At 41.8% G+C, this 26,350-nt stretch overlaps 4 protein-coding genes, 1 long non-coding RNA gene and 2 other non-coding genes across 9 annotated transcripts in view; 4 read left to right on the top strand and 3 right to left on the bottom strand.

Annotated features, from left to right (window-relative positions):
- The window catches only part of LOC116716941 (uncharacterized), a 56,468-nt gene that overhangs the window by 5,719 nt on the left and 24,399 nt on the right, over positions 1 to 26,350 (bottom strand). The window contains exons 1-2 of one of the 2 annotated variants that reach the window (XM_032557944.1): positions 4,546 to 4,907; positions 2,924 to 3,014 (exon numbers count right to left, since the gene is read on the bottom strand). In XM_032557944.1, the coding sequence (XP_032413835.1) occupies positions 2,924 to 3,014; positions 4,546 to 4,633 (179 nt within the window). In that variant the 5' untranslated portion in view covers positions 4,634 to 4,907. Of the gene's footprint in view, positions 1 to 2,923; positions 3,015 to 4,545; positions 4,908 to 26,350 lie in introns of those variants that run through there. The other variant, XM_032557945.1, reaches the window with a different exon arrangement.
- Positions 139 to 2,412, bottom strand: LOC116716942 (SUN domain-containing protein 3-like). Of its 2 annotated transcripts, XM_032557948.1 has the most exons (5): positions 2,180 to 2,412; positions 1,869 to 2,042; positions 1,539 to 1,628; positions 1,061 to 1,099; positions 139 to 757 (listed from the first exon to the last, which is right to left on the bottom strand). In XM_032557948.1, the coding sequence occupies exons 1-5, from the start codon at positions 2,222 to 2,224 to the stop codon at positions 692 to 694; spliced, it is 414 nt and encodes a 137-aa protein (XP_032413839.1). In that variant the 5' UTR covers positions 2,225 to 2,412; the 3' UTR covers positions 139 to 691. The 2 variants fall into 2 exon arrangements, with proteins under 2 accessions (XP_032413839.1, XP_032413838.1); XM_032557947.1 differs by lacking the exon at positions 139 to 757 and having other exon boundaries at positions 764 to 1,099; positions 2,180 to 2,411.
- Positions 2,260 to 2,331, top strand: trnad-guc (transfer RNA aspartic acid (anticodon GUC)). The gene has a single exon. It is a non-coding gene; the product is annotated as a tRNA-Asp (tRNA).
- On the bottom strand, positions 6,095 to 6,166 carry trnad-guc (transfer RNA aspartic acid (anticodon GUC)). The gene has a single exon. It is a non-coding gene; the product is annotated as a tRNA-Asp (tRNA).
- LOC116716943 (SUN domain-containing protein 3-like) lies at positions 6,344 to 7,831 on the top strand. Its single transcript, XM_032557949.1, has 3 exons — positions 6,344 to 6,557; positions 6,796 to 6,885; positions 7,326 to 7,831. Exons 1-3 carry the CDS (start codon positions 6,504 to 6,506, stop codon positions 7,437 to 7,439), a joined length of 258 nt encoding a protein of 85 aa, XP_032413840.1. The 5' UTR covers positions 6,344 to 6,503; the 3' UTR covers positions 7,440 to 7,831.
- LOC116716945 (uncharacterized) lies at positions 14,204 to 17,794 on the top strand. Its single transcript, XR_004338660.1, has 4 exons — positions 14,204 to 14,380; positions 14,621 to 14,710; positions 15,084 to 15,122; positions 17,631 to 17,794. It is a non-coding gene; the product is annotated as an uncharacterized LOC116716945 (long non-coding RNA).
- On the top strand, positions 18,359 to 20,683 carry LOC116716940 (ribonuclease P protein subunit p38-like). Its single transcript, XM_032557943.1, has 2 exons — positions 18,359 to 18,672; positions 19,554 to 20,683. The coding sequence occupies exon 2, from the start codon at positions 19,561 to 19,563 to the stop codon at positions 20,419 to 20,421; it is 861 nt and encodes a 286-aa protein (XP_032413834.1). The 5' UTR covers positions 18,359 to 18,672; positions 19,554 to 19,560; the 3' UTR covers positions 20,422 to 20,683.

Genomic DNA, 26,350 nt, shown 5'->3' with positions numbered 1-26,350 from the left:
TGACCCCCACCAGGTGGTCCGCCTTAAGGACGGCGGGAGGTCCTCCGTAGCGTCCCCGGCAACATTATGTAGGTGGTGGGTCACCTTGATGATTCGGTGGACAATCCAGACTATTTTAGAAAAGTATGGATCGTCCGACCGGCCCCCGTCATCTGTGGACTGCGCCTGGCCCACTCCCCCCTGGCTAGGAAGCGTGAGGTCCTCCGCTCGGGATTGCAGACGCTGGGCAGAGTGGTTGCGCGCCCGCTGTCTTCGGCGTCCCTGTGACGGTCGTTGCGATCTGGGTTGCTGGCGCTGTGAAGGTTGTGTACGCGGCACCGAGTTTCGCCGTGTCCCCGAGTTCCAACGTGGTGCAGGCTGCCCACGTGGTCCCGAGTCCCAGCGCCGCGCAGGTGGAGCATGGAAGGGCGGTACCGGCTGGAAGCGCGGCGCAGGTCGAAACCGCGGCAGCGGTTCCCAGCGGGCCCTCGGTTGATGGTACGGCGCCTCTTCGTACCAGGGCTCTGGTTGATCACAGGGCATTGGTTGTGATCCACCGCGATCTCGGTGAGAAATCGCGGTGCGGCTCCGATCGTTGGCGAATCGGTGGCAATTCTGCGGAGGGGTCACCAGCCGATCAAGGTGGATATTTAATCCAAGGGATCCCCCATCCTGAGCAAGCACAAGGCAACAGTGGAGAGGATAACTCCCTTTAAAAGGAAGAAACCTCCAGCAGAACCAGGCTCAGGATGAACAGCCATCTGCCGAGGCTGACTGGCTTCAGGAGGGCAAAAATAAAAAAACACACACACTAAAAGAAACACATTAAAACAAAGCTGTAACAGAATCTCTGAAATAAAGAAAAACAGTTTTAACACCAGCCACTGCTTCCCAGGTTCTGACAGCAGCTAGTTGTGAGGACTGTGTTTCACTCTTTAAATAAATACTTTTACTAAAGTAAACACATTAAACAAAAACAACACATATATGAAACATGGTGTCCTCTTCATGCAGCAAGTTCTCCATGCACTCTAAAGTTGTAGAGGCATGTGTAGTCTGGATGGCCCCAGTTGCTGTTCACCTGTAGGCTCACATGGGTGAAGGAGTCAGTTTTATCATCCTGTGAGCCAATGGAGATACAAATTAGGAGGGTTAGATTAATAATCCATAGCTACAAATAGACAAGACAATGGAAACATAGGAGATCTGAATAAAGTGCATGGAAGCCTAGTTCAACTGTCCTTACTGTAAATATATTTTGCATAGATTTTTGAAGATACCATGGAATTATACTAATATCTTCCTAACCAGAAAACAAAATGTTATCCAGCAACACTGGAATTGATTTTCATTGTTTCTTATCGTGAGGCAACAAAAACGATTGTTTTGTGATAACAGATTGATGTATTTTGCTGTCAAGACATAATAAAAGTTGGTGTGAAGAACCTTATGGTTGTATGTTATAAAAAATTACCAATATTTATGACAGGATCAGTCACTCTGGGCTTCTGTAAGAACTGTTGTATTTGGTTAATAAAACATTAATTTGACATATTTACAGGAAGTTTGAAGGTCTGTATCCTGCTGCCATCTTCTTCATATTGAAAAGCTCCCAAAAAACTCTCCTCATCGTTTATGTCCTTCTTTCCCTGAGAGAAAATTAGATAGAAATGCAGTTCATTATCCTGTTCTTTCTATATATATGAAAGTTAGTTGGTGTATCTAAAAACATCGTATGCTGAGATAAGCAGAAAATTCATTTGTGCAAACAGAAAGTTTGCATGAGATCAGGTGATATGTTACTAAATCATTGCTAACACTTTTTAAAGCCCCTTCATCCACAGTATAGGTGGACACATATGTGATACATGTGGTGTTGCTTGATTTACATAGACAAAGAATTCCCTCGGAGCACTGGAGATTCTGGAAGATGGGGATATCCTCTTAGGAATATGACCCAGCGACACATGAGTGACAGTGGCTTTGTGGGACAGTTGGACGGATAAACGTCCTGGGAATCCTGCAAAGGCCCAGCATTGTCCAGGATTCAGATGAGTTCTTCCCTGAAGTCAGAGTATAAAACAAAGTTTAGGTGGGGTACCAAGACTAAGAGAAAAGGAAATCGTAAAGCCTAATATTTTATCAAAAAGAAACACCACTTTGCCTAATATTCATTTAATGTTCTGAGTGTTGTACAGACCTGAATGACAATGTTTGGGCCTATGGGTTCTTGTTGTAAAGGCATCCCAAAGAATCTACATGGTCTGTTGCTCTCAAATCTCCTCGTTAGTATAGTGGTGAGTATCCCCGTCTGTCACGCGGGAGACCGGGGTTCGATTCCCCGACGGGGAAGCAAAGTTGGGCCAAAGGTATTTGAGTTTCCTCTTCCATCTCCTGCAGATCTTCGTGGTAACCCTCTGGGAGCTTTTCTTGATCCTTATCCAGAGACAGAAAGTTTGTCACAACATTGAAATTAACAGCTTGTTCTCAAGTTTGTTCAGGATATTAAAATCAGAGTTAAGATTAGGAAGAGAAAACCTACCATGTCCACTGGAGTTACTGAAACTGAAGCTCTTAAGTGCAAAGCAGAAAATATGCAGCTACATCCTGATGAACATGAGCAGAAGATGACAGTCAGTGACATAACAGAAAATACAGACTTTATACAAAACTTTCAAATTGCTTGTTTGTGGAAGGAGAGTATTTACCAGACAAGAGCAAGATGACAAAGATGATCCCATTACGTTGTAACGGACTGATAATCCCATCTTTTACAGTGAAAAGAAAATCAATATTCTGGTAGTCATCTTTAATTTTACCGTTTACTGGGCGTTTTTTCTGCTACTCCTGGCTCGAGATGGAAAAAATACAAGTGTTAAAATATGTGCATTGATCAGCAGATGACTGTTAAACTTAAGGGATAAAAAAAGCTTATATATTATACCTGACTCTCGTCTCTCGGTAGGAAACTGTTGGTTCCCCATTAGAGTCGTAGTATCCATTACTCATTAAACGAAGGCTTCGTTTCAATATAGCTGCACAAAAAGAGAAAAAACAAAGTCATGGAAGAGGGGTTGCTGACTGACACAAAGCATCTTAAATACACACATACATACATATATATACAGTATGTATATATGTATATATATGTGTGTGTGTGTAGGGGACAACTTCGCTGAAACACGTGGTTTGAGCTTTCACGGTGTTCGTAGTTCTCAAGATCAGTGGTCCTCAACCCCTGGGCTGCGGACCAGTACCGGTCCGTGGACCAATTGGTACCGGGCCGCGCAAGAAATAATTTTTGATTTTCCAAACCTCTGTGACCACACACGACACGAGCTGATAAAAGTCCAACAGATTCGATCGGTTTGTGTGCCCAGCCACACGGCAGGAGCAACACACCACACATTAACCGATTCCACTCACGAACATCACGATTCCAGAAGAAAATCCAGTAAAAACCCCAACATACCAAACGTGAATTTAGAATAATCAAACATGGATGACAATGTAGAAGCAGTAGTGATAGTTTGTGGACTCATTTTAAGCGATAGAAGACATAACAAAAGAAAAGATGTTTGATAAAAAGACGGGGGGAGCAGCCGCTCTATTTGCTGCACTATGATTTGGAGGTGAGTTATGTTTTTTTGTAGTTAACATTTTTAACTGAATAAACATAACCACATATAATAAACATATATAAAAATGACCTTTACACATAGTAATAAACATTTCCACATATCAGTCCAACAGACTCTCAGTTGCCATGTCAACTGTTTGGGATTCCCGCCTTTCTTACGTCACCGCGCTTTCTGATTGGCTGTCACATTCAGGGGCGCAACTACATACTTTCTGAGGTGTATGCGAACATGTCATCCCCCCCCCAATGACATGAATTTGTACAAGTCATCTTTAATTAAAGTATCAATAATAATAAATGTACATATATGTGAATAAATTGCTGCCTACAGGGCAATTAAAAAAGAATGAAACGAAAAACAGGGCAATATTTCATAATGTAATATATTTGAGCCAAAGAGCCATTTCTGTTAGCCTGTGTCTAGAACCGCCTGTGTGCTGCAGGTCTGAGGTATTTTGTTAGCATGTTTTCTATCATTCTTCTAGCTTGATAGGAAGCTTTACCTCCCCCTCTTCCGTTTTCTGCCCCGGAGATTTTTTCTGCCCCATCTTTAGCTCTCTGTTGTCGAGTGCATTACTATAATTCAAATTTTAAAGAAAAAAAAAAACCCCGCCTCAGCTCGTTCTGGAAAGGACGCTGCCCAAGATACCTGTAGAGGGGAGAGCGGCTGGCAGGAGGGGAGATGCGCCTAATCGGTGCTGTTCCTCTGTTATTGATCACCAAAATATGCTTATTGTGTGTGTTAACAATATCAGAAAAATTATCACCCGAAAGAAAAGCAAAAATAACAATAATAATTAAGTCTCTTTTGGGGTACTCCGGTCATCCGATCTGTTACGAGCAGTATTTTTATTAACTAGCGATTTAAAATATATCCCTAAAATTTTATACATTACAAGTAAAACAGACAGAAGAAATGTACTTACAGATTATTTCGTAGCACAGCCAACCTGCAGACTCCGCGCCAACGGGCTGCTGAAGAAAATACGCTTGATTTTGAAACCGCATATCCATCCGCAGTTAACAATTTTACGTTTTCCGAGAAACACAAGATTAATTTTGAGAGTGCTTCATCGGTTTAACAAATGTAAAATCGATGTAGCACTCACAAACGTTCTCAATGAAATTAGATAAATATAGTCCTCCTTATTCAAATGTGCTGTGGAACTATTTTCTTCAGTGGATGTGTAAAGTGCCTACTTCAATTTACCAACCTTTATTGACAACGGTGCAAACAGAACAAAAAATGAACAAAAAGGTTCAATTGCAACCAAATGAAAATGTAGTGAAAATCACTACTGCTTCTACATTGTCATCCATGTTTGATTATTCTAAATTGACGTTTGGTATGTTGGGGTTTTTACTGGATTTTCTTCTGGAATCGGGATGTTCGTGAGTGGAATCGGTTAATGTGTGGTGTGTTGCTCCTGCCGTGTGGCTGGACACACAAATCAATCGAACCTATTGGACTTTTATCAGCTCATGTCATGTGTGGTCACAGAGGTTTGGAAAATCAAAAATTATTTCTTGCGCGGCCCGGTACCAATTGGTCCACGGACCGGTACCGGTCCGCGGCCCAGGGGTTGAGGACCACTGATCTTGAGAACTACGAACACCGTGAAAGCTCAAACCACGTGTTTCAGCGAAGTTGTCCCCTACACACACACACATATATACACCCATACATACTGTATATATATGTGTGTGTGTGTGTATTTAAGATGCTTTGTGTCAGTCAGCAACCCCTCTTCCATGACTTTGTTTTTTCTCTTTTTGTGCAGCTATATTGAAACGAAGCCTTCGTTTAACGAGTAATGGATACTACGACTCTAATGGGGAACCAACAGTTTCCTACCGAGAGACGAGAGTCAGGTATAATATATAAGCTTTTTTTATCCCTTAAGTTTAACAGTCATCTGCTGATCAATGCACATATTTTAACACTTGTATTTTTTCCATCTTGTGCCAGGAGTAGGACAAAAAGACGCCCAGTTTGCAGTAAAATGCAAGATAACCACCAAGAGAATGATATGCTTTTCACTGTAAAAGATGGGATTATCAGTCCGTTACAACGTAATGGGATCATCTTTGTCATCTTGCTCTTGTCTGGTAAATACTCTCCTTCCACAAACAAGCAATTTGAAAGTTTTGTAGAAAGTCTGTATTTTCTATGTTATGTCACTAACTGTCATCTTCTGCTCATGTTCATCAGGATGTAGCTGCATATTTTCTGCTCTGCACTTAAGACCTTCAGAGTCAATAGTTTCAGTAACTCCAGTGGACATGGTAGGTTTTCTCTTCCTAATCTTAACTCTGATTTAAATATCCTGAACAAACTTGAGAACAAGCTGTGAATTTCAATGTTGTGACAAACTTTCTGTCTCTGGATAAGGATCAAGAAAAGCTCCCAGAGGGTTACCACGAAGATCTGCAGGAGATGAAGAAGAAACTCGACTACCTTTGGCCGAACTTTGCTTCCCCATCGGGGAATCGAACCCCGGTCTCCCGCGAGACAGGCGGGGATACTCACCACTATACTAACGAGGAGATTTGAGAGCAACAGACCATGTAGATTGTTTGGGATACCTTTACAACAAGAACCCATAGGCCCAAACATTGTCATTCAGGTCTGTACAACACTCAGAACATTAAATGAATATTAGGCCAAGTGGTGTTTCTTTTTGATAAAATGTTAGGCTTTACGATTTCCTTTACTCTTAGTCTTGGTACCCCACCTAAACTTTGTTTTATACTCTGACTTCAGGGAAGAACTCATCTGAATCCTGGACAATGCTGGGCCTTTGCAGGATTCCCAGGACGTTTATCCGTCCAATTGTCCCACAAAGCCACTGTCACTCATGTGTCGCTGGGTCATATTTCTAAGATGATATCCCCATCTTCCACAATCTCCAGTGCTCCGAGGGAATTCTCTGTCTATGTAAGTCAAGCAACACCACATGTATCACATATGTGTCCATCTATACTGTGGATGAAGGGGCTTTAAAATGTTAGCAATGATTTAGTAACATATCACCTGATCTCATGCAAACTTTCTGTTTGCACAAATGAATTTTCTGCTTATCTCAGCATATGATGTTTTTAGATACACCAACTAACTTTCACATATATACAAAGAATAGGATAATGAACTGCATTTCTATCTAATTTTGTCTCAGGGAAAGAAGGACATAAACGATGAGGAGAGTTTCTTGGGAACTTTCCAATATGAAGAAGATGGCAGCAGGATACAGACCTTCAAACTTCCTGTAAATATGTCAAATTAATGTTTTATTAACCAAATACAACAGTTCTTACAGAAGCCCAGAGTGACTGATCCTGTTATAAATATTGGTAATTTTTTATAACATACAACCATAAGGTTCTTCACACCAACTTTTATTATGTCTTGAGAGCAAAATACATCAATTTGTTATCACAAAACAATGGTTTTTGTTGCCTCACGATAAGAAACAAATGAAAATAAACCCCAGTGTCACTGGATAACATTTTGTTTTCTGGTTAGGAAGATATTAGTATAATTCCATGGTATTTTGAAAAATCTATGCAAAATATATTTACAGCAAGGACAGTTGAACTAGGCTTCCATGCACTTTATTCGGATCTCCTATGTTTCCATTGTCTTGTCTATTTGTAGCTATGGATTATTAATCTAACCCTCCTAATTTGTATCTCCATTGGCTCACAGGATGATAAAACTGACTCCTTCACCCATGTGAGCCTACAGGTGAACAGCAACTGGGGCCACCCAGACTACACATGCCTCTATAACTTTAGAGTGCATGGAGAACTTGCTGCATGAAGAGGACACCATGTTTCATATATGTATTGTATTTGTTTAATGTGTTTACTTTAGTAAAAGTATTTATTTAAAGAGTGAAACACAGTCCTCACAACTAGCTGCTGTCAGAACCTGGGAAGAAGTGGCTGGTGTCAAAACTGTTTTTCTTTATTTCAGAGATTCTGTTACAGCTTTGTTTTAATGTGTTTCTTTTTGTGTGTGTGTTTTTTTATTTTTGCCCTCTTGAAGCCAGTCAGCCTCGGTAGATGGCTGTTCATCCTGAGCCTGGTTCTGCTGGAGGTTTCTTCCTTTTAAAGGGAGTTATCCTCTCCACTGTTGCCTTGTGCTTGCTCAGGATGGGGGATCCCTTGGATTAAACATCCATCGCGATCTGCTGGTGACCCCTCTGCAGAATCGCCACCGCGATTTCTCACCGAGATCGCGGTGGATCACAACCAATGCCCTGTGATCAACCGGAGCCCTGGTACGAAGAGGCGCCGTACCATCAACCGAGGGCCCGCTGGGAACCGCTGCCGCGGTTTCGACCTGCGCCGCTCTTCCAGCCGGTACCGCCCTTCCATGCTCCATCTGCACGGCGCTGGGACTCGGGACCACGTGGGCAGCCTGCACCACGTTGGAACTCGGGGACACGGCGAAACTCGGTGCCGCGTCCACAACCTTCACAGCGCCAGCAACCCAGATTGCAACGACCGTCACAGGGACGCCGAAGACAGCGGGCGCGCAACCACTCTGCCCAGCGTCTGCAATCCCGAGCGGAGGACCTCACGCTTCCTAACCAGGGGGGAGTGGGCCAGGCGCAGTCCACAGATGACGGGGGCCGGTCGGACGATCCAGACTTTTCTAAAAATGTCTGGATTGTCCACCGAATCATCAAGGTGACCCACCACCTACATAATGTTGCCGGGGACGCTACGGAGGACCTCCCGCCGTCCCTAAGGCGCCTCATGGACCACCTGGTGGGGGTCATAGTGCCCGCCTTCCCCACAGAAGAAACAAAGGCGAGGATCGAGGCTAACGCCAAGGAATGGACAGTTAACACCATCCAGATTCTGAGGCAGCACTACAAATCCTGTCTAGAAAGGAACCTGGACCTCTTATTAGAGACCGGTCCGGGTGATTGGGAGGCCACTTTCGTCGTGGCTACCAGGTGGGCTCGGCGTAACCTGGGACGCCGCCTGCAGGACGCTACGGTGCACCAGGCTCACGCCTGGCTAGAGGAGCGGCTATCTCAACCTGAGCCGGTGGCTGGTCCCTCACGGCTCAGTTCTGGGACCACAACGGAACCACAGGTCCAAACCGCGGGAGACAATCAAGCTACTTTTCCGACACTGAACGTAGCCCGCCCGGGTTCCGATGTGGACGGTCGGGGAAAGACCTTTCAGTCGGTTGGAACCATGACTGATCCGGTTCCATCCGACTGGCCTTCGAGTCGGGCCGGGTCGGAGGCTGACGTAGCAGTCCCCAGTCCTTAACGTGGTGGAGGGGTTTGAGTATCCCGATGAACCAGATGGAGATTTTGTCTTGAGGTTCAGCCTTTAGTGAGGTTTCTCAGGACAGGATGCCATTGGGGAGGGATCAGACTAAGAGCGATTCAAGATTTTCAGTGAAGGACTACCAAAGGGATCAGGCAGTTAGGAAATGGACAGAATAAGATATTTCTTCCTGTGATTTCTTTGAGATTTTTCTTGCACTTCCTTACTTAGATATTTTGCCCGTATGGATGGTCATGTGTGCAAATATAAAGTAATACATATGCCACTGTGATGGAGTCCAGGGGCTCCATCCCTATTGATTATTGATGTTTATTTACAGAACAAATACTTTTTGTTGCATTTCTTTATTTCAGTGTGTTTTTGTTGGGTTAATTGAGTCTTACCTTTCGGGTGTGTCTCCTCAGAAGGGTGGAGCAGAAAGGGAGACAAGTTCTCCAGGTGCAGTTAAAAGCTGGAGCATACCATGTCAACTAATAGGGGTAGTGCTCTGAAAGTTTTATTAAGTTTAATTTGTTCTTTTGATTGACCTTAAGATTAGTTTGTTTCTAATTTGCATGCATGTAAATATTTATTTGTACCATTGTTTTGTGTTAGGTTTGTGTAAATAATTTCTTGTTTTGTTTGTCACCCCTTTACCTGGTGTGGGTGGAATTGGCCAAAGGATAAAGCCAGCTTCTTTGTTTCACTGAGGAAATGTTGGTCGGTGTAATGGTGACCTGCAGCACCAAATAAAGCTGCTCCAACTATATTTTGCTGCCTCGCCTCACCTCCTTTCGACGCAGTGCCTCCGTCGGTCAAAGTGACAGCCACTCTGATTGAATTTCAACACGTTTTAACCATTCTAAGCATAAATTTAGACATACAATTTGTTTACTGTGAACTAATTTATCAATGTAACGTATTTTCATTACAAACTATTTTACAGCAGCACATTAATAATAAAATAAATGTTATTATTAATGTAACTCATTAATCAATCAATAAATATATTGATTGAGTACAATCAATATGTTTACAAATATATTGTGTTTCATTATTATCTTTTAATCATGACTGGAAATCAAAAACATTTCAAAGGAAAAATAATTGAAACTATGAATAATATAGGAAATAGCGCCACCATTTCCAAATAAGTATGGGACTGACCTCTCCCACCTTCTGCAAATCAGAAAAAATTGGTTATCAATCAACTCGACTGCATTTGTGCAGCAAACATTTTTGTTTGTGCTGCTTTGGCTTTGAAGATATTAAAGAAAGTTTAAAGGTCAGAGGTCAACCAGCCCACTGTCCCCTTTTTACAAAATCAAGCTGACTAAAGGTAGTCAGGTTGATTGACACTGATTTTATTTGATTTGCAGAAGGTGGGTGGGGCAGATTGACCTTTTGTGACCTCTGGAAACATTTCTTAATATCTTTAAAATGATAGCAGCACAAACAAACTGCTTTTAATGTAGTTCAAACACGTTTACAAACTCTGAAGTTGGTTTTGAATGTGGACAAGACAAAAGCAATGATTTTCTCACATGCTAGAAAAATACCAGAAACTTCCCTATTGCTTACCACTGCTGTAGGAGCACAAATCGAGTTTGTCAGTAATTATAAATATCTTGGTTTTATTCTAGATAATGAACTCTCTTTTAAAAATCACATAGCAAATCTACTATGGACATTGAAAATGAAAATTGGGTTTTATTATCGAAATGGATCTTGTTTTACACTCAAAGCTAGAAGAAAATTGGTAGCAGCGACATTCCTGCCACTTTTGGATTATGGAGATGTTTTATATATGAATGCTTCGACCAAATGTCTTCAATCATTAAATACTGTGTATCATTGCGCTTTAAGATTTATAACCGGTAGTCGACATCTGACACATCATTGTGATTTGTACGCAAAAGCTGAATGGCCTCCTTTAAGTGTACGGAGAAACAATCATTTAATGATCCTGATGTATAAATCTTTACTCGGTCTAACCCCAGCATATTTATCCACTCTCCTACATAGAACTGTCAGTTCTCGTTCTCTTCGCTCCAATAACATTATTCTTCTGCATGTCCCACGCTTTCGAACTGAAAAAGGGAAGCAGGCATTCAGTGTGTTGGCCCCCACAGCGTGGAATCAGTTGCAGTCTGAACTTAAGATGTCGGAAATGATTTCACTGGACTTATTTCGACCAGTTCTTAAAGATAGGCAACAAGATTCTATGAAACAGTGTCATTGTTTTTAAATTGATTTTATTGTTTTATACTCGTGCATATGTATTAATTGTTTTTATCTTGTAACCAGGTTGCTATGTATTGCAAATCTTTTGCTCAGGTCCCTCTTGAAAATGAGATCTAGATGTCAACTACCTGATTAAATAAAGGAATATGAACAAACAAAAAATGTTGCTACACAAACTTAGGACAAACCATTTTTGTCTGATTTGAAGAAAGATGCATTCATTTGACAGCATAAGAGTTGAATTAATTTTTGCTGTAAGATGATCTAAAATTAGTTTTAAAACATTCTCATGAAGTCCAGCAGTTAATTATATGCGGAAAGCCTCTGTTTAATATTGTGATGTCACATAGGCTGATGTGTCATCAGGCGCTTTTGGAGCTTTTGTCAATAAGAGACGAGTTCCACTCACATTTCTCACTTTTGTTGCAATTCAGTTCAAGGAGAAAGTCAGATTTCGAAGACCTGATAGCTCAACTAAACCATGGTGGAACACGGTAAAAGTAAGTTTTTTGTTTTTTAATTTAGTGACAAAGAAACCAGATCTAATTTTTGTGTAAGATTTCTGAGGAAATTGTGATGGCAATGTTAGAGATAGTTTATACATGATAGGCTGTGAGTAATCAGTTTTTTAGCACAACATCAAATAATTTTAGTTACTTTTGAGTCTCCATTACTCATGTGTCCTTGGCTCATAGTCACAAGATTTCCCCCCCAATTGGCTCAATCTGCAGTGCTCCAAAATATTTTTCTGCCTGTATAAGTCATGAAACATGAGTGTCCCAACTCTAAGAAGCCATATATAAAACACAAATGCACCTCAGCAATTGAGGAGGTGAATCAACAGAAAATGCAAACCCATTTTCTGTTTAAGGTTGTAAGAAATCTGTTTTTGAGCTCAAATCATTTTAGTTACTATGGAGGCAAATATCAAAAGTCTAAGTTTGCTTCTAGCACCTTTTTTTTTTTTTGCATATTTGACAACTTCATTGACTAAACATGAAAACAGCATCAAAATAGTAAGAGGTTTTACACATTTTAAAGCCAGTTTATGGTTTTCTCACTTTACATATTAAATTCACTTTGATAAGAGATTAATAATCTGATCAGCTAGTGATCTGGCCTGAAATCTGACTTTGTAACTGACTTTGTAAAGACCGTTACAAAGTTGGCCTTCTGTCCTGGGGCGATCCTCACCTGTTTGGCATCCTGGGCGAAGCCCCCACGCCCCAGACTGTACTCAATATAAACAATTTGCTAAATTGCAATGTTTAAGGACTTCAGCACTTAATAATTAACCTTAGACTAGTGAACATGCTTTGCAAAAATACTTCTCCTTAACATTTTTTTCTTTGCAATTAGTTATCAGACCGAATAAAATACATAAAATAGCTTCAAAATCACAAACTTCTGCATGTTTGGGGGAAACCAATTTGTTCCACAGTTTAACCAGGTGCCAAGCCTTCAAGACAATACACAGGGCAAACCTGACCCACCTCAACAGGTGTTACGTCAATTCGCGTTTCCCCATCAGATACGGTTCCCCCAGCGCTCATAACAAGCACGCGCGTAACAAGCACGCGCGTAACAAGCACGCGCGTAACAAGCACGCGCTTGTTCAGAGCGTTCATCTACAGAACTACGGACACCGTGAAAGCTCAAACAACTTGTTTCAGCGAAGTTGTCCATCTATCTATCTATCTATCTATCTATCTATCTATCTATCTATCTATCTATCTATCTATCTATCTATCTATCTATCTATCTATCTATCTATCTATCTATCTATCTATCTATCTATCTATCTATCTATCTATCTATCTATCTATCTATCTATCTATCTATCTATCTATCTATCTATCTATTTATACACTATATATAGTGTATATATATACTGTATGTGTATATACAATGTGTGTGTGTATTTAAGATGCTTTGTGTTAGTCAGCAACCCCTCTTCCATGACTTTGTTTTTTCTCTTTTTGTGCAGCTCCATTGAAACGAAGCCTTCGTTTAATGAGTAATGGATACTATGATTCTAATGGGAAACCAACAATTTCCTATCGAGAGACGAGAGTCAGGTATAATATATAAGCTTTTTTTTAGCTCTTAAGTTTAACAGTCATCTGCTGATCAATGCACATATTTTAACACTTGTATTTTTTCCATCTTGTGCCAGGAGTAGGACAAAAAGACGCCCAGTTTGCAGTAAAATGCAAGATAACCACCAAGAGAATGATAAGCTTTTCACTGTAAAAGATGGGATTATCAGTCCGTTACAACGTAATGGGATCATCTTTGTCATCTTGCTCTTGTCTGGTAAATTCTCTCCTTCCACAAACAAACAGTTTGAAAGTTTTGTAGAAAGTCTGTATTTTCTATGTTATGTCACTGACTGTCATCTTCTGCTCATGTTCATCAGGATGTAGCTGCATATTTTCTGCTCTGCACTTAAGACCTTCAGAGTCAATAGTTTCACTAACTCCAGTGGACATGGTAGGTTTTATCTTCCTAATCTTAACTCTGATTTAAATATCCTGAACAAACTTGAGAACAAGCTGTTAATTTCAATGTTGTGACAAACTTTCTGTCTCTGGATAAGGATCAAGAAAAGCTCCCAGAGGGTTTCCACGAAGATCTGCAGGAGATGATGCAGAAACTCGACTACCTTCTACCACCAGCGGATCTGTTGCCCAACTTTGCTCTGGAGTCTCAAGGTGAGCTATTAGAAATAAGATCATAAACCAGATTGCAAATTTTCAGTATTAAGGTTTCTTAACTCACTATTTCTGTTTTTTGTGCAGGTGCCAGACTTGTGCACACAATGACCTCAGAAGCATTTGAGAGCAACAGACCATGCAGATTCTTTGGGATACCTTTAGAACAAGAACCCATAGGCCCAAACATTGTCATTCAGGTCTGTACAACACTCAGAACATTAAATGAATATTAGGCAAAGTGGAGTTTCTTTTTGATAAAATATTAGGCTTTACGATTTCCTTTTCTCTTAGTCTTGGTACCCCACCTAAACTTTGTTTTATACTTTGACTTCAGGGAAGAACTCATCTGAATCCTGGACAATGCTGGGCCTTTGCAGGATTCCCAGGACGTTTATCCGTCCAACTGTCCCACAAAGCAACTGTCACTCATGTGTCGCTGGGTCATATTCCTAAGATAATATCCCCATCTTCCACAATCTCCAGTGCTCCGAGGGAATTCTTTGTCTATGTAAGTCAAGCAACACCACATGTATCACATATGCGTCCACCTATACTGTGGATGAAGGGGCTTTAAAAAGTGTTAGCAATGATTTAGTAACATATCACCTGATCTCATGCAAACTTTCTGTTTGCACAAATGAATTTTCTGCTTATCTCAGCATACGATGTTTTTAGATACACCAACTAACTTTCATATATATAGAAAGAACAGGATAATGAACTGCATTTCTATCTAATTTTGTCTCAGGGAAAGAAGGACATAAATGATGAGGAGAGTTTCTTGGGAGCTTTCCAATATGAAGAAGATGGCAGCAGGATACAAACCTTCAAACTTCCTGTAAATATGTCAAATTAATGTTTTATTAACCAAATACAACAGTTCTTACAGAAGCCCAGAGTGACTGATTCTGTTATAAATATTGGTAATCAATCTGTTATTACAAAACAATGGTTTTTGTTGCCTCACGATAAGAAACAAATGAAAATAAACCCCAGTGTTACTGGATAACATTTTGTTTTCTGGTTAGGAAGATATTAGTATAATTCCATGGTATCTTCAAAAATCTATGCAAAATATATTTACAGTAAGGACAGTTGAACTAGGCTTCCATGCACTTTATTCAGATCTCCTATGTTTCCATTGTCTTGTCTAGTTGTAGCTATGGATTATTAATCTAACCCTCCTAATTTGTATCTCCATTGGCTCACAGGATTATAAAACTGACTCCTTCACCCATGTGAGCCTACAGGTGAACAGCAACTGGGGCCACCCAGACTACACATGCCTCTACAACTTTAGAGTGCATGGAGAAATTGCTCGATGAAGAGGACACCGTCTTTCATATATGTATTGTATTTTTTTAATGTTTATTTAATTTAGCAAAAATATTAATTTACAGAGAGAAACACAGTTCTCACAGCAACTAGCTGCTGTCAGACCCTGGGAAGCGGTGGCTGGTGTCAGAGTCTGGGCCTCGCTAGCCTCAGGTGGCTGGTGTCAGAGACTGGGCCTTGCTAGCTTCTGGTGGCTGGTGTCAGTGTCTGGGCCTCGCTAGCCTCTGGTGGCTGGTGTCAGAGTCTGGGCCTCGCTAGCCTCAGGTGGCTGGTGTCAGAGTCTTGGCCTCGCCAGTGGCTGGTGGCTGGTGTCAGTGTCTGGGCCTTGCTAGCCTCAGGTGGCTGGTGTCAGAGTCTGGGCCTTGCTAGCCTCAGGTGGCTGGTGTCAGTGTCTGGGCCTCGCTAGCCTCAGGTGGCTGGTGTCAGAGTCTTGGCCTCGCTAGCCTCAGGTGGCTGGTGTCAGAGTCTGGGCCTTGCTAGCCTCAGGTGGCTGGTGTCAGTGTCTGGGCCTCGCTAGCCTCAGGTGGCTGGTGTCAGAGTCTTGGCCTCGCTAGCCTCAGGTGGCTGGTGTCAGAGTCTGGGCCTTGCTAGCTTCTGGTGGCTGGTGTCAGTGTCTGGGCCTCGCTAGCCTCTGGTGGCTGGTGTCAGAGTCTGGGCCTCGCTAGCCTCAGGTGGCTGGTGTCAGAGTCTGGGCCTCGCTAGCCTCTGGTGGCTGGTGTCAGTGTCTGGGCCTTGCTAGCCTCTGGTGTCAGTGTCTGGGCCTCGCTAGCCTCTGGTGGCTGGTGTCAGTGTCTGGGCCTTGCTAGCCTCTGGTGTCAGTGTCTGGGCCTCGCTAGCCTCTGGTGGCTGGTGTCAGAGTCTGGACCTCGCTAGCCTCTGGTGGCTGGTGTCAGAGTCTGGGCCTCGCTAGCCTCTGGTGTCAGAGTCTGGGCCTTGCTAGTCTCTGGTGGCTGGTGTCAGTGTCTGGGCCTCGCTAGCCTCTGGTGTCAGAGTCTGGGCCTTGCTAGTCTCAGGTGGCTGGTGTCAGAGTCTGGACCTCGCTAGCCTCAGGTGGCTGGTGTCAGTGTCTGGGCCTCGCTAGCCTCAGGTGGCTGGTGTCAGAGTCTGGGCCTCGCTAGCCTCTGGTGGCTGGTGTCAGAGTCTGGACCTCGCCAGTCTCTGGTGGCTGGTGTCAGTGTCTGGGCCTCGCTAGCCTCAGGTGGCTGGTGTCAGAGTCTGGGCCTCGCTAGCCTAAGGTGGCTGGTGTCAGAGTCTGGACCACGCTAGCCTCAGGTGGCTGGTGTCAGAGTCTGGACCTCGCTAGCCTCAGGTGGCTGGTGTCAGTGTCTGGGCCTCGCTAGCCTCAGGTGGCTGGTGTCAGAGTCTGGGCCTCGCTAGCCTCTGGTGGCTGGTGTCAGTGTCTGGGCCCGGTTAGCCTCTGGTGGCTGGTGTCAGTGTCTGGGCCTTGCTAGCCTCTGGTGGCTGGTGTCAGTGTCTGGGCCTTGCTAGCCTCAGGTGGCTGGTGTCAGAGTCTGGACCTCGCCAGTGGCTGGTTGCTGGTGTCAGTGCCTTGGCCTCGTCAGTTCCTGGTGGCTGGTGTCAGAGTCTGGGCTTGGCTAGTTGCTGGTGGTTGCTATTGGTGTCTGGGCCTTGCCAGTGGCTGCTGCCTGGTGTCGGAGCCTTGGCCTCGCCAGTGGCTGATGCCGGAGCCTTGGCCTCGCCAGTGGCTGGTGTCTCTTGTCGGAGCCTTGGCCTCGCCAGTTTCTGGTGTCGGAGCCTTGGTCTCGCCAGTTTCTGGTGTCGGAGCCTTGGTCTCGCCAGTTTCTGGTGTCGGAGCCTTGGTCTCGCCAGTTTCTGGTGTCGGAGCCTTGGCCTCGCCAGTTTCTGGTGTCGGAGCCTTGGTCTCGCCCGTTTCTGGTGTCGGAGCCTTGGCCTCGCCAGTTTCTGGTGTCGGAGCCTTGGTCTCGCCAGTTTCTGGTGTCGGAGCCTTGGCCTCGCCAGTTTCTGGTGTCGGAGCTTTGGCCTCGCCAGTAGCTGGTGTTGGAGCTTTGGCCTCGCCAGTAGCTGGTGTCGGAGCCTGGATCTCGCCAGTGTCTGGTGTCGGAGCCTTGGCCTCGCCAGTGGCTGGTGTTGGAACCTTGGCCTCGCCAGTGGCTGGTGTCGGAGCCTTGGCCTCGCCAGTGTCTGGTGTCGGAGCTTTGGCCTCGCCAGTAGCTGGTGTCGGAGCTTTGGCCTCGCCAGTAGCTGGTGTCGGAGCTTTGGCCTCGCCAGTAGCTGGTGTCGGAGCTTTGGCCTCGCCAGTGGTTGGTGTCGGAGCCTGGATCTCGTCAGTGGCTGGTGGCTGGTGTCAAAACTGTGTTTTTCTTCTTTCAGAGATTCTGTTACAGCTTTGTTTTAATGTGTTTCTTTTTGTGTGTGTGTTTTTTATTTTTGCCCTCTTGAAGCCAGTCAGCCTCGGCAGATGGCTGTTCATCCTGAGCCTGGTTCTGCTGGAGGTTTCTTCCTTTTAAAGGGAGTTATCCTCTCCACTGTTGCCTTGTGCTTGCTCAGGATGGGGGATCCCTTGGATTAAACATCCATCGCGATCGGCTGGTGACCCCTCCGCAGAATCGCCACCTTAACGTGGTGGAGGGGTTTGAGTATCCCTATGAACCAGATGGAGATTTTGTCTTGAGGTTCAGCCTTTAGTGAGGTTTCCTAGGACAGGATGCCATTGGGGAGGGATCAGACTAAGAGCGATTCAAGATTTTCAGTGAAGGACTACCAAAGGGATCAGGCAGTTAGGAAATGGACAGGATAGAATATTTCTTCCTGTGATTTCTTTGAGATTTTTCTTGCACTTCCTTCCTTACTTAGATATTTTCTCTGTATGGATGACCATGTGTGTGTGTTTGATCTTGGCAGTTTAAATAAACTCATGGTAAGTCTGTCTAACTTCCAGTGCAATCTTGATAAAACCTATCAAAATTGCAGGTTATCTATCAGGATCCTGATAGATTTGCAGTGCAGATAAAACCTGCACTGCACTGAAGGTTTGGTCTGCAGTTCTCAAGTTAATGCACTGCTCTGCTATGCATTGCTATGGCAGGCCCCAGCTAGAATATTTCTGTAGAAATTTAAACAGGGCGTGCCAAAGTGTGCCTTTTGGTTGGAACTCAGAAGAAAATAGCTAAAATAATTATTTTATGGAAAAGGCTAATGTTAGTGCACCCCCTCTTCTCCCACCAAACATGAATCCTGAATAATTGCTGCCCCAGTTTATTTGATTTGGTGTGTAAAACCTTGACAATAATGCTCCAGAGTCTTTTCTGCTCGTCTTATCAGTAATTGTCATGCTGCCACCATAACGCTAGTGGGCGCTGTTTCTGACTGTAAACTTTTAAATTCAAACAAGATGGCAGCGCCCTGTGAGCCCGTGCAGGACTGAAGACACGAATCCAACATTAAAAAAATAAAGATAAACTAAGCGTGACGACATAAATGCAGGTATGTTTAAAACAGTAACATACTTCTTTTATGTGTTTTATATTGTTAACGTGTGAAAGGACAGCGAAAGGTAACGTTAGTTTATTTAAATCAGAAATATGTCGATATAAACCCATTTTAAAACTGTCTCAGAATTACAGCTTCTGAAGCCTGCAGTAACAAACCTCAACAAAGACAATAGGACATTTTTATAACGATAAATTGTATATATTGTTCCTACACAGGGTCAGTAACGAAGTGACGTTTAATACATAATTGTTGAGCAATAATTTTATATAAAATAACTTATGGTTTTCTCAATAACAGCTGTCTGACACTGAAGCCTGCAGTTACAAAACCCAAGAAAGGGAAATAAAGCCTATATATATATATGACGATTAACTTTATTTTATTTTGTTCTGTTCAGACATGTGGCATTTAAGTTGAAATTTCAGAGAACTATTTATCCGAGTCAGGTCAGAGAAACAGAAAAAATATAAACTCATATATTATGTTCTATCTATCTAGATGACAGTCAGATTTATTTATCTATCTAGTCAAACTGCCTTGATGGCCTCAAAGCAAAGATGGCCACAAACTTTATGAGTTTTAATGACTCCTGGTGCAAAAGAAGCCTCGTTTTGAAACAGGAGAGGCTTATTCATCAAATTTGTGTTACTGTCATGGGAACAGAGAAAATTATACAGGTTGAGGAAAGAATGGATTCATTTAATTAGGAGCAAATCAGCAATGGTTGAGAAATAAGACGAAATAAGACAAAAAATATACTTAGGAATCCAGAGACAGCCTCAAAACATTACATAAAGATCATAGTGAGGAATGTTGCTGAAAATACAGGAAAGTTTCTGTGTTAAGTTGATTTTTCTTGTTTTGCGATCTAGATGAGCCATGACATCTGCAGCAAAACCATCTAAGAAAGCGCTCAAAAAGCAGGTCCGAAGTAAGGCCTCCTTTACGTCACCCTTCAGTGCAAAATGGAGCCCACTTTTACCGAAAGACAAGGATTTCATCCTGAGAACTTTAAAGGACAAAATAATTGCCACAGGCCTGAAGAAGGAAGAGGTGAAAATGCCTCACCAGTGGAGGAAAAAGAAGGAGAATAAACCAGATGTTGCTGTGGAGCCTGTTCCCCAGGCGAGTGAGGAGGCGCTGGGGCCCAACCCTACCAGAAACGGCTGGACAGATACGGCGGCCAGACGGCAGCTGGCCATCGGCATCAACGAGGTCACCAAGGCACTAGAGAGGAACCAGCTCCGGCTGCTGCTTGTTTGTAAGTCCGTCAGACCGCAGCTCATGACGAACCACCTGATCGCTCTGAGCGCAACGAGAGGCGTGCCGGCCTGCCAGGTGCCCCGCCTGAGCGAGAGCGTGGCGGAGCTCCTGGGGCTCAAAAGCGTCCTCTCTCTGGGGTTCAGGCGGTGTTCTTCTGAAGACCAGGAGATGTTCAGAGACACGGTGGATGCCATTAAACCCAGAGTGCCTTCACTGGAAGTCGATTGGCTGACAGATGAAGCAGCTGCAGTGCCAGCTGAACTCACGGCTGACCTGGAAGAGGAAGACGAGGGAGAGGAGCAGATGGAGGAAGGGAAGGAGGAGGAAGGTGGGAGAAGAGCACGAAAACGGAAACTGGAGATTGAATCTGAAATCACAGACTCTGCCTTATCCTGCACTCTGCGGCCTTTGAAAGTAAAGAGAATTGTTCCAAACCCCGATAAGAAAAGAAAAACAAAACTGAAGAAACAGAAATGAAAGATCTTCAACTGTTTCTTCTGTTGTTTTATTTTGTTTGCATATTGTTGGAACTTTGACAGCCATCAAAACAGCTTTAACCATATCAGTTTTGATAAAAGTTTAGCTTTCAATTAATTGATCTGATCTTTTTACAGTTTTGTGATAAAACATTATAGTTTTCATCTGTATCTTTATGGCATTTCTTCTTTCATGAACCTTGTTTATAATGCTTAAAAGTTGTTTTGCAGAATCTAATAAAATACAGTTCTGTTCAAGTTAAGAATGGATGCATTGTGTTTTATTTCTAAAGTTTTCTTGCATGAAATGTGTGTAATCTTAAAAATCTCAAAGGAGCATGTTGTGATCTTAGAGTTCATAAAAGTATGTTTATGAATATATATGAATTTATTACATATTGCCAATAATAAAGTGCTTAGTTATGCAATAGTCATTATTTAACCTTAAATGTGCTGTTAGTACCAGATATCCACATGGTGTTTTTAATCTGCTATCCAAACGTTTCTATAAAAATCAAACTCACTTTATACACAATTTGTCACCAAGAGACTTTCATGTTTGTTCTGTATTATGTATTTTTTAAAGCTATAATAATATGGCTCTAACACATAATGATCACATTGCAACTTAAATGCAACAGGCGTCAGAATGTGCCAATCTGCCAATACATGTTAAAACCAGCTGATTAGTTTTGGATTTGTACCTCTTGTGATGTCATCAGTCCAAATACACAGAGTACAGAGTTAGCATGTTGCTTTTTCTTTACTTTTTGGAAAACATTTTGTTAATTTCTTCAGCGGAAATCAAAACTTTATTAGTGGAGGGGGGAAAAAAAGAAACACCTAACAGGAGGACATCTTTAAAATAAATCTCAGCAATGACAGGAAAAAGAAGCTTCATCTCAGCCATGTTCCTTTTTCAAATTTAAGAGTTTATTCAATCAAATATCCATGCTGGTATAGCTGATGTGTTGTAACAGACTGGTATTCGCACTGGGTTTATGCCTAAATGATGCTGGTACAGGTTCTTCAGCTTTTTCACAGTTTACAATGGCTCTAAATTAAAAACATTGTTCTTCAGTTTGACTGGATGTTAATTCAGACATACACTCATCGCCCGACCTTGCAGATCTCCTAAAGAAAAAAAACAACAAAAAAAACAAGGCGGTTGTCTCAGCCACTGAAGTTTGTGGCTGTAAACCATCAATGCTGGAGTCAACATGGGAGCAGAACCGACAGACAGTTCATCTGAGCCGCTGCAGGCAACATGAGGCACGCCGTCGATGCAGAAACTGGTTTTCAGAGTTAAATTAATGACTGTAGCATCTCCTTGTGAGTTGGACTCAGAGCTTTTACTGACCAATGCTTTTTGTTCTGGCCGATCTTTATGGAATGTGAGAAAAACAAATACAAAATGAGCAATTAAAAATAGAATAGTAATTAAAACAAACAAAAAATAGCAGATGCTGCCTGTTTGTCTTGCATTTTGCAGAGTCACAAACATTAAACCACCAAAAAGAATGTAAAACAAACACAGAGACTCCACCTTAGAACAAGTGGTCGGTCAAAACCTTTGCTCATTGAAGCACACAGAACTGCTAAATGCCCTCAAAAAAGTCTGGGTAAAGGGAGAGTTGAAGTTGATGTTTTACATTAACAAATATCACAACTTCTATACATTTAGCTGCACATCACACTAAAACAAAATGACCCACTATATATTTTAATGTCTGAAAGAAAAGAAAAAGGATTTCAGAAAGCCAAGAAAAATGTGTGATGAGCTTACAGAAATTTATTAAATGTTTTCTCCGACTTCTTGATTAATTAAAGTTTGAATTTATAACCCAGGTTCAGATCATCCAGTGGTTGGCTTTAAATGTTTTGACATATGGATATCTATTGCACTTCTGAACCAGTGGCCAAAATGCACAAAATAATTTAGTAAAAATAAACTAGTCTGCATGCCCTCAGTCTAATAATGACTCTCAGAGCCTCCATGTTGTTCAGACTCTGGGTCCATGGTGAGGAGGAGGGGGCGGATCTGTGTCCTCTAACTATCAAATTATGGGCAAGAATATTTTTTCATATACTGGTTTGTGAATAAAAAGGTTTGATGTTGACGTTAGAAAAACTGTTTCTATTTCTATTTCTATTATATTTATATTATATATAAACTTATTTGCAAGTTTCAGAAAACTGGAAATGTTGCACAACAACCACGAAGTGGTCCACGTATTAATATGTGTAATTAAAACAATGCTAATCATATAGAGCACATTATATAAATAAGAACGGTTGTCCAATATAAAATGTTTCTTTTTTCTATGGAAACTTATGGCCCATCCTGTAGATATATGATGTAGATATGTAGAAATAGAGATTCAAATCTACCTAAGGAGCAGTGCAACTTGTATATACAACATATAGAATAAATAATTCAGGGCAAAAACTCCTCCCCCATCCAGCCAACATTGTACCTTACGCTTCCTGTGTAAGGTTTTGTTTTTTTTAACTTTTTTAAAGACTAGGTCTTTAAAAAAAAAAAGCCCCGGCACCAATACTTTTCTTTTCCGTCTCACGTGGCAACACTTGTGAACGAACTCTCATTTTCAGTCTATGCTGAAACCTAAATCTGAAAAGATTTAGGGACAGACGGAGAGAGAGGTAAAAGACAGAAATGATTGTCTATCTTACCTAACTGGTTCGTTCTAACAAACGTCAGCCTGCAAGACAAAAATAAAAAGATTAGTGACCAAATGATCGCAGAGGGCCTACATTCAAAGACTCTGCTTCAGCCGGTCTATGACGTCAATCTGTGACGTGTGATTCGGAGTTTGAATATGCCACCCGAGGATCACGTGACCAGCTGTACCTGCAAGAAACGCTTGCAGGTACAAAGCCCATTAAAGATTGGTTATCCTGTCTTAAATGGACAAGCGTAGCTACTGCAGAGTACAAGGAAAAATTTTGGTGCCGGGGCTTTTTTTTAAAGACCTAGTCTTTTAAAAAAGTATTTTTTTTTAAAGACTAGGCCTTTTTTATGGTCTTTTTAAAAAGAATTTTTTTAAAACAAGACTTTGTCTTTAAAAAAAATACTTTTTTTAAACACCTGGTCTTTAAAAAACGTCCTTAGAAGTAAAACCTCTGGCAAAAATACAGATGGTAGTGGGAAGACACAGGCTAAACAATCACAGTGAAGTTTAATAGGGGCATTAAAAAATGTGTCGGCGATATTCAGTGGGTTGTTTGATATCAGACAGAATGGTTCAGGAGAGGAACACCGCAGAACCTAAAGAACCAGTCATCAGTCTCTTCGTCCTTCAGTCATTTCCTGAAACCGAAAAACAATATAAATAGTAATTTAAAGACCAAATCATACAAATTAATTAGTAGTATATAAATATATATTTTGAAGAGAACATTAAAAACGTTTGTTAGGATTGTGTAGGAAAAATGTTGACATCTTTTATAAATACAGTGATTTATGGTCAATATTATTTCACCATTTTATTAATGTGGGTTGACAGTTTGGATAAGGCTTCCTATCAAGCTAGAAGAATGATAGAAAACATGCTAACAAAATACCTCAGACCTGCAGCACACAGGCGGTTCTAGACACAGGCTAACAGAAGTGGCTCTTTGGCTCAAATATATTACATTATGAAATATTGCCTTGTTTTTTGTTTCATTCTTTTTTTAATTGCCCTGTAGGCAGCAATTTATTCACATATATGTACATTTATTATTATTATTGATACTTTAATTAAAGATGAGTTGTACAAGTTTGGGAGAGGCGATGACATGTTCGCATACACCTCAGAAAGTATGTAGTTGCGCCCCTGATGTGACAGCCAATCAGAAAGCGCGGTGACGTAAGAAAGGCAGGAAATCCCAAACAGTTGACATGGCAACTGAGAGTCCGGTGGACTGATAGTATGTGGAAATGTTTATTACTATATGTAAAGGTCATTTTTATATATGTTTATTATATGTGGTTATGTTTATTCAGTTAAAAATGTTAACTACAAAAAAACATAACTCACCTCCAAATCATAGTGCAGCAAATAGAGCGGCTGCTCCAGCCGTCTTTTTATCAAACGCCTTTTCTTTTTGTTACGTCGCTTAAAATGAGTCCACAAACTATCACTACTGCTTCTACATTGTCATCCATGTTTGATTATTCTAAATTCACGTTTGGTATGTTGGGGTTTTTACTGAATTTTCTTCTGGAATCGTGATGTTCGTGAGTGGAATCGGTTAATGTGTGGTGTGTTGCTCCTGCCGTGTGGCTGGACACACAAACCGATCGAATCTGTTGGACTTTTATCGGCTCGTGTCGTGTGTGGTCACAGAGGTTTGGAAAATCAAAAATTATTTCTGGCGCGGCCGGTACCAATTGGTCCACGGACCGGTACCGGTCCGGGGCCCAGGGGTTGAGGACCACTGATCTCGAGAACTACGAACACCGTGAAAGCTCAAACCACGTGTTTCAGCAAAGTTGTCCCCTACACACACACACATATATATATATAGTTTATTTATTTATTATACTGTTCATGTGTATTATAGTTCACAGGTACCCCACCCAATTTGTTTTGTTTATTATAATAAGTTCATTCATTTTTCATTGTAGCTTGATAACTTAGTAACTGATATTTCCTTTATGTCATTGAATGCGACGGTTTTTGACGTGTGTTCCTGGACCGTTGGGGTGCAGTGCTCGGTTTCCGTTCTTCTGGGGAAAGGCCACAGTGAGCCAGAAGTTATGGAAGCGGTGATAAGAGCAATCAGCCCTGGTCTCAAGCTGCGTGATATGCTGGAAATAAAGACTGATTTGACTCTCCCACAGCTAAAGACAATATTAAAAGGACATTACAGAGAAGATGACACATCTGACTTGTACCAAAAACTGGTGAATATTTCCCAGGACCCAAAAGAGTCAGCTCAAGACTTCTTATTCAGGGCCATTGAGCTTAAAGACAGGCTTTTAAATGCATCCAAGAACGAAGAAGCGGAAGACTATAGCGTGGACCTGGTGAAAAGGAAGTTTTTAAGATCAGTGGGTACAGGACTGCAAATGATAATATCAAATTTCAGATCAAGACATTTCTTGGCGAGCCAGATGGGACTTTTCATTTTTTTCACCCAGATATTGTTCAGCTAGTGTCAGTTGACTTTTTTTTTTTTTTTCCAACTTTCTTTATTGAATTTTACAGCTTGACATACATCAAACATTAGTACAATGAAAACACGGTAGTTATAGATAGAGAAAAGAGGAAGTTCAAGCTGATTTCTCCCAGAACCCAACCCACCCCGTCCAGGTCTAAGCACAAGACAAACAGCCAGCAGAGATCCAGTCCCTGCAACAGCTTCTAGCAACACGACATACACACACATCCATCCATACACATTCCAAAGGAGGCAGAAAAAGAAATAAAGAAAAAATAATACTCATACTAAGTAAATAAATGAATATATATTTTTACGTTCGTACTAGTAAATTACACCAACATACAAATAAAGAAAAAAATAAAATAAAAATAAATAAATTATAAGACAAAGAATATATATCTTTTAAAAACAAAAGAATTGGATATCGATGAGAAGGCCTACAGATAATTTAATTTCCTTCTGAATCAGGTAGCAAAGTCATGGTACCCACTACAGATAGGAAAGGTCTCCAAGTCTCCATAAATTTACTGGTGGAACCCTTGAGTGAAAATCTGAGTTTTTCCAGTTTCAGGTTGTAAAGAACTTCTCTGACTCAGTGGTCATGAGACGGGGGGACGTTTAGTTTCCATCTAAGTAGAATAAGTCTTCGAGCCAGAAGGGTGGTGAAGGTGTCAGTTGACTTTTTGCATTTGGAACAATGCAGAGGTGGTTTTGAGTACATTCTGGTAGTGATGGACCACTATAGCCGCTTCGCTCAG

This window comes from Xiphophorus hellerii, chromosome 3 (genome assembly GCF_003331165.1).
Source record: "Xiphophorus hellerii strain 12219 chromosome 3, Xiphophorus_hellerii-4.1, whole genome shotgun sequence".
NCBI classification, from domain to species: Eukaryota; Metazoa; Chordata; class Actinopteri; order Cyprinodontiformes; family Poeciliidae; genus Xiphophorus; species Xiphophorus hellerii.
This window is presented reverse-complemented; position numbering and strand designations above follow the sequence as displayed.

Bases quoted from the DNA above. Each gene is read 5' to 3' on its own strand.
- LOC116716942 (XM_032557947.1), bottom strand. From the start codon at position 2,224: ATGCCTTTACAACAAGAACCCATAGGCCCAAACATTGTCATTCAG. The intron at 2,043-2,179 runs GTCTGTACAACA...CTCTGACTTCAG, and splicing joins GCCCAAACATTGTCATTCAG to GGAAGAACTCATCTGAATCC. The intron at 1,629-1,868 runs GTAAATCAAGCA...ATTTTCTCTCAG, and splicing joins CGAGGGAATTCTTTGTCTAT to GGAAAGAAGGACATAAACGA.
- LOC116716943 (XM_032557949.1), top strand. From the start codon at position 6,504: ATGATATCCCCATCTTCCACAATCTCCAGTGCTCCGAGGGAATTCTCT. The intron at 6,558-6,795 runs GTAAGTCAAGCA...ATTTTGTCTCAG, and splicing joins CGAGGGAATTCTCTGTCTAT to GGAAAGAAGGACATAAACGA. The intron at 6,886-7,325 runs GTAAATATGTCA...ATTGGCTCACAG, and splicing joins TACAGACCTTCAAACTTCCT to GATGATAAAACTGACTCCTT.
- LOC116716940 (XM_032557943.1), top strand. From the start codon at position 19,561: ATGACATCTGCAGCAAAACCATCTAAGAAAGCGCTCAAAAAGCAGGTC.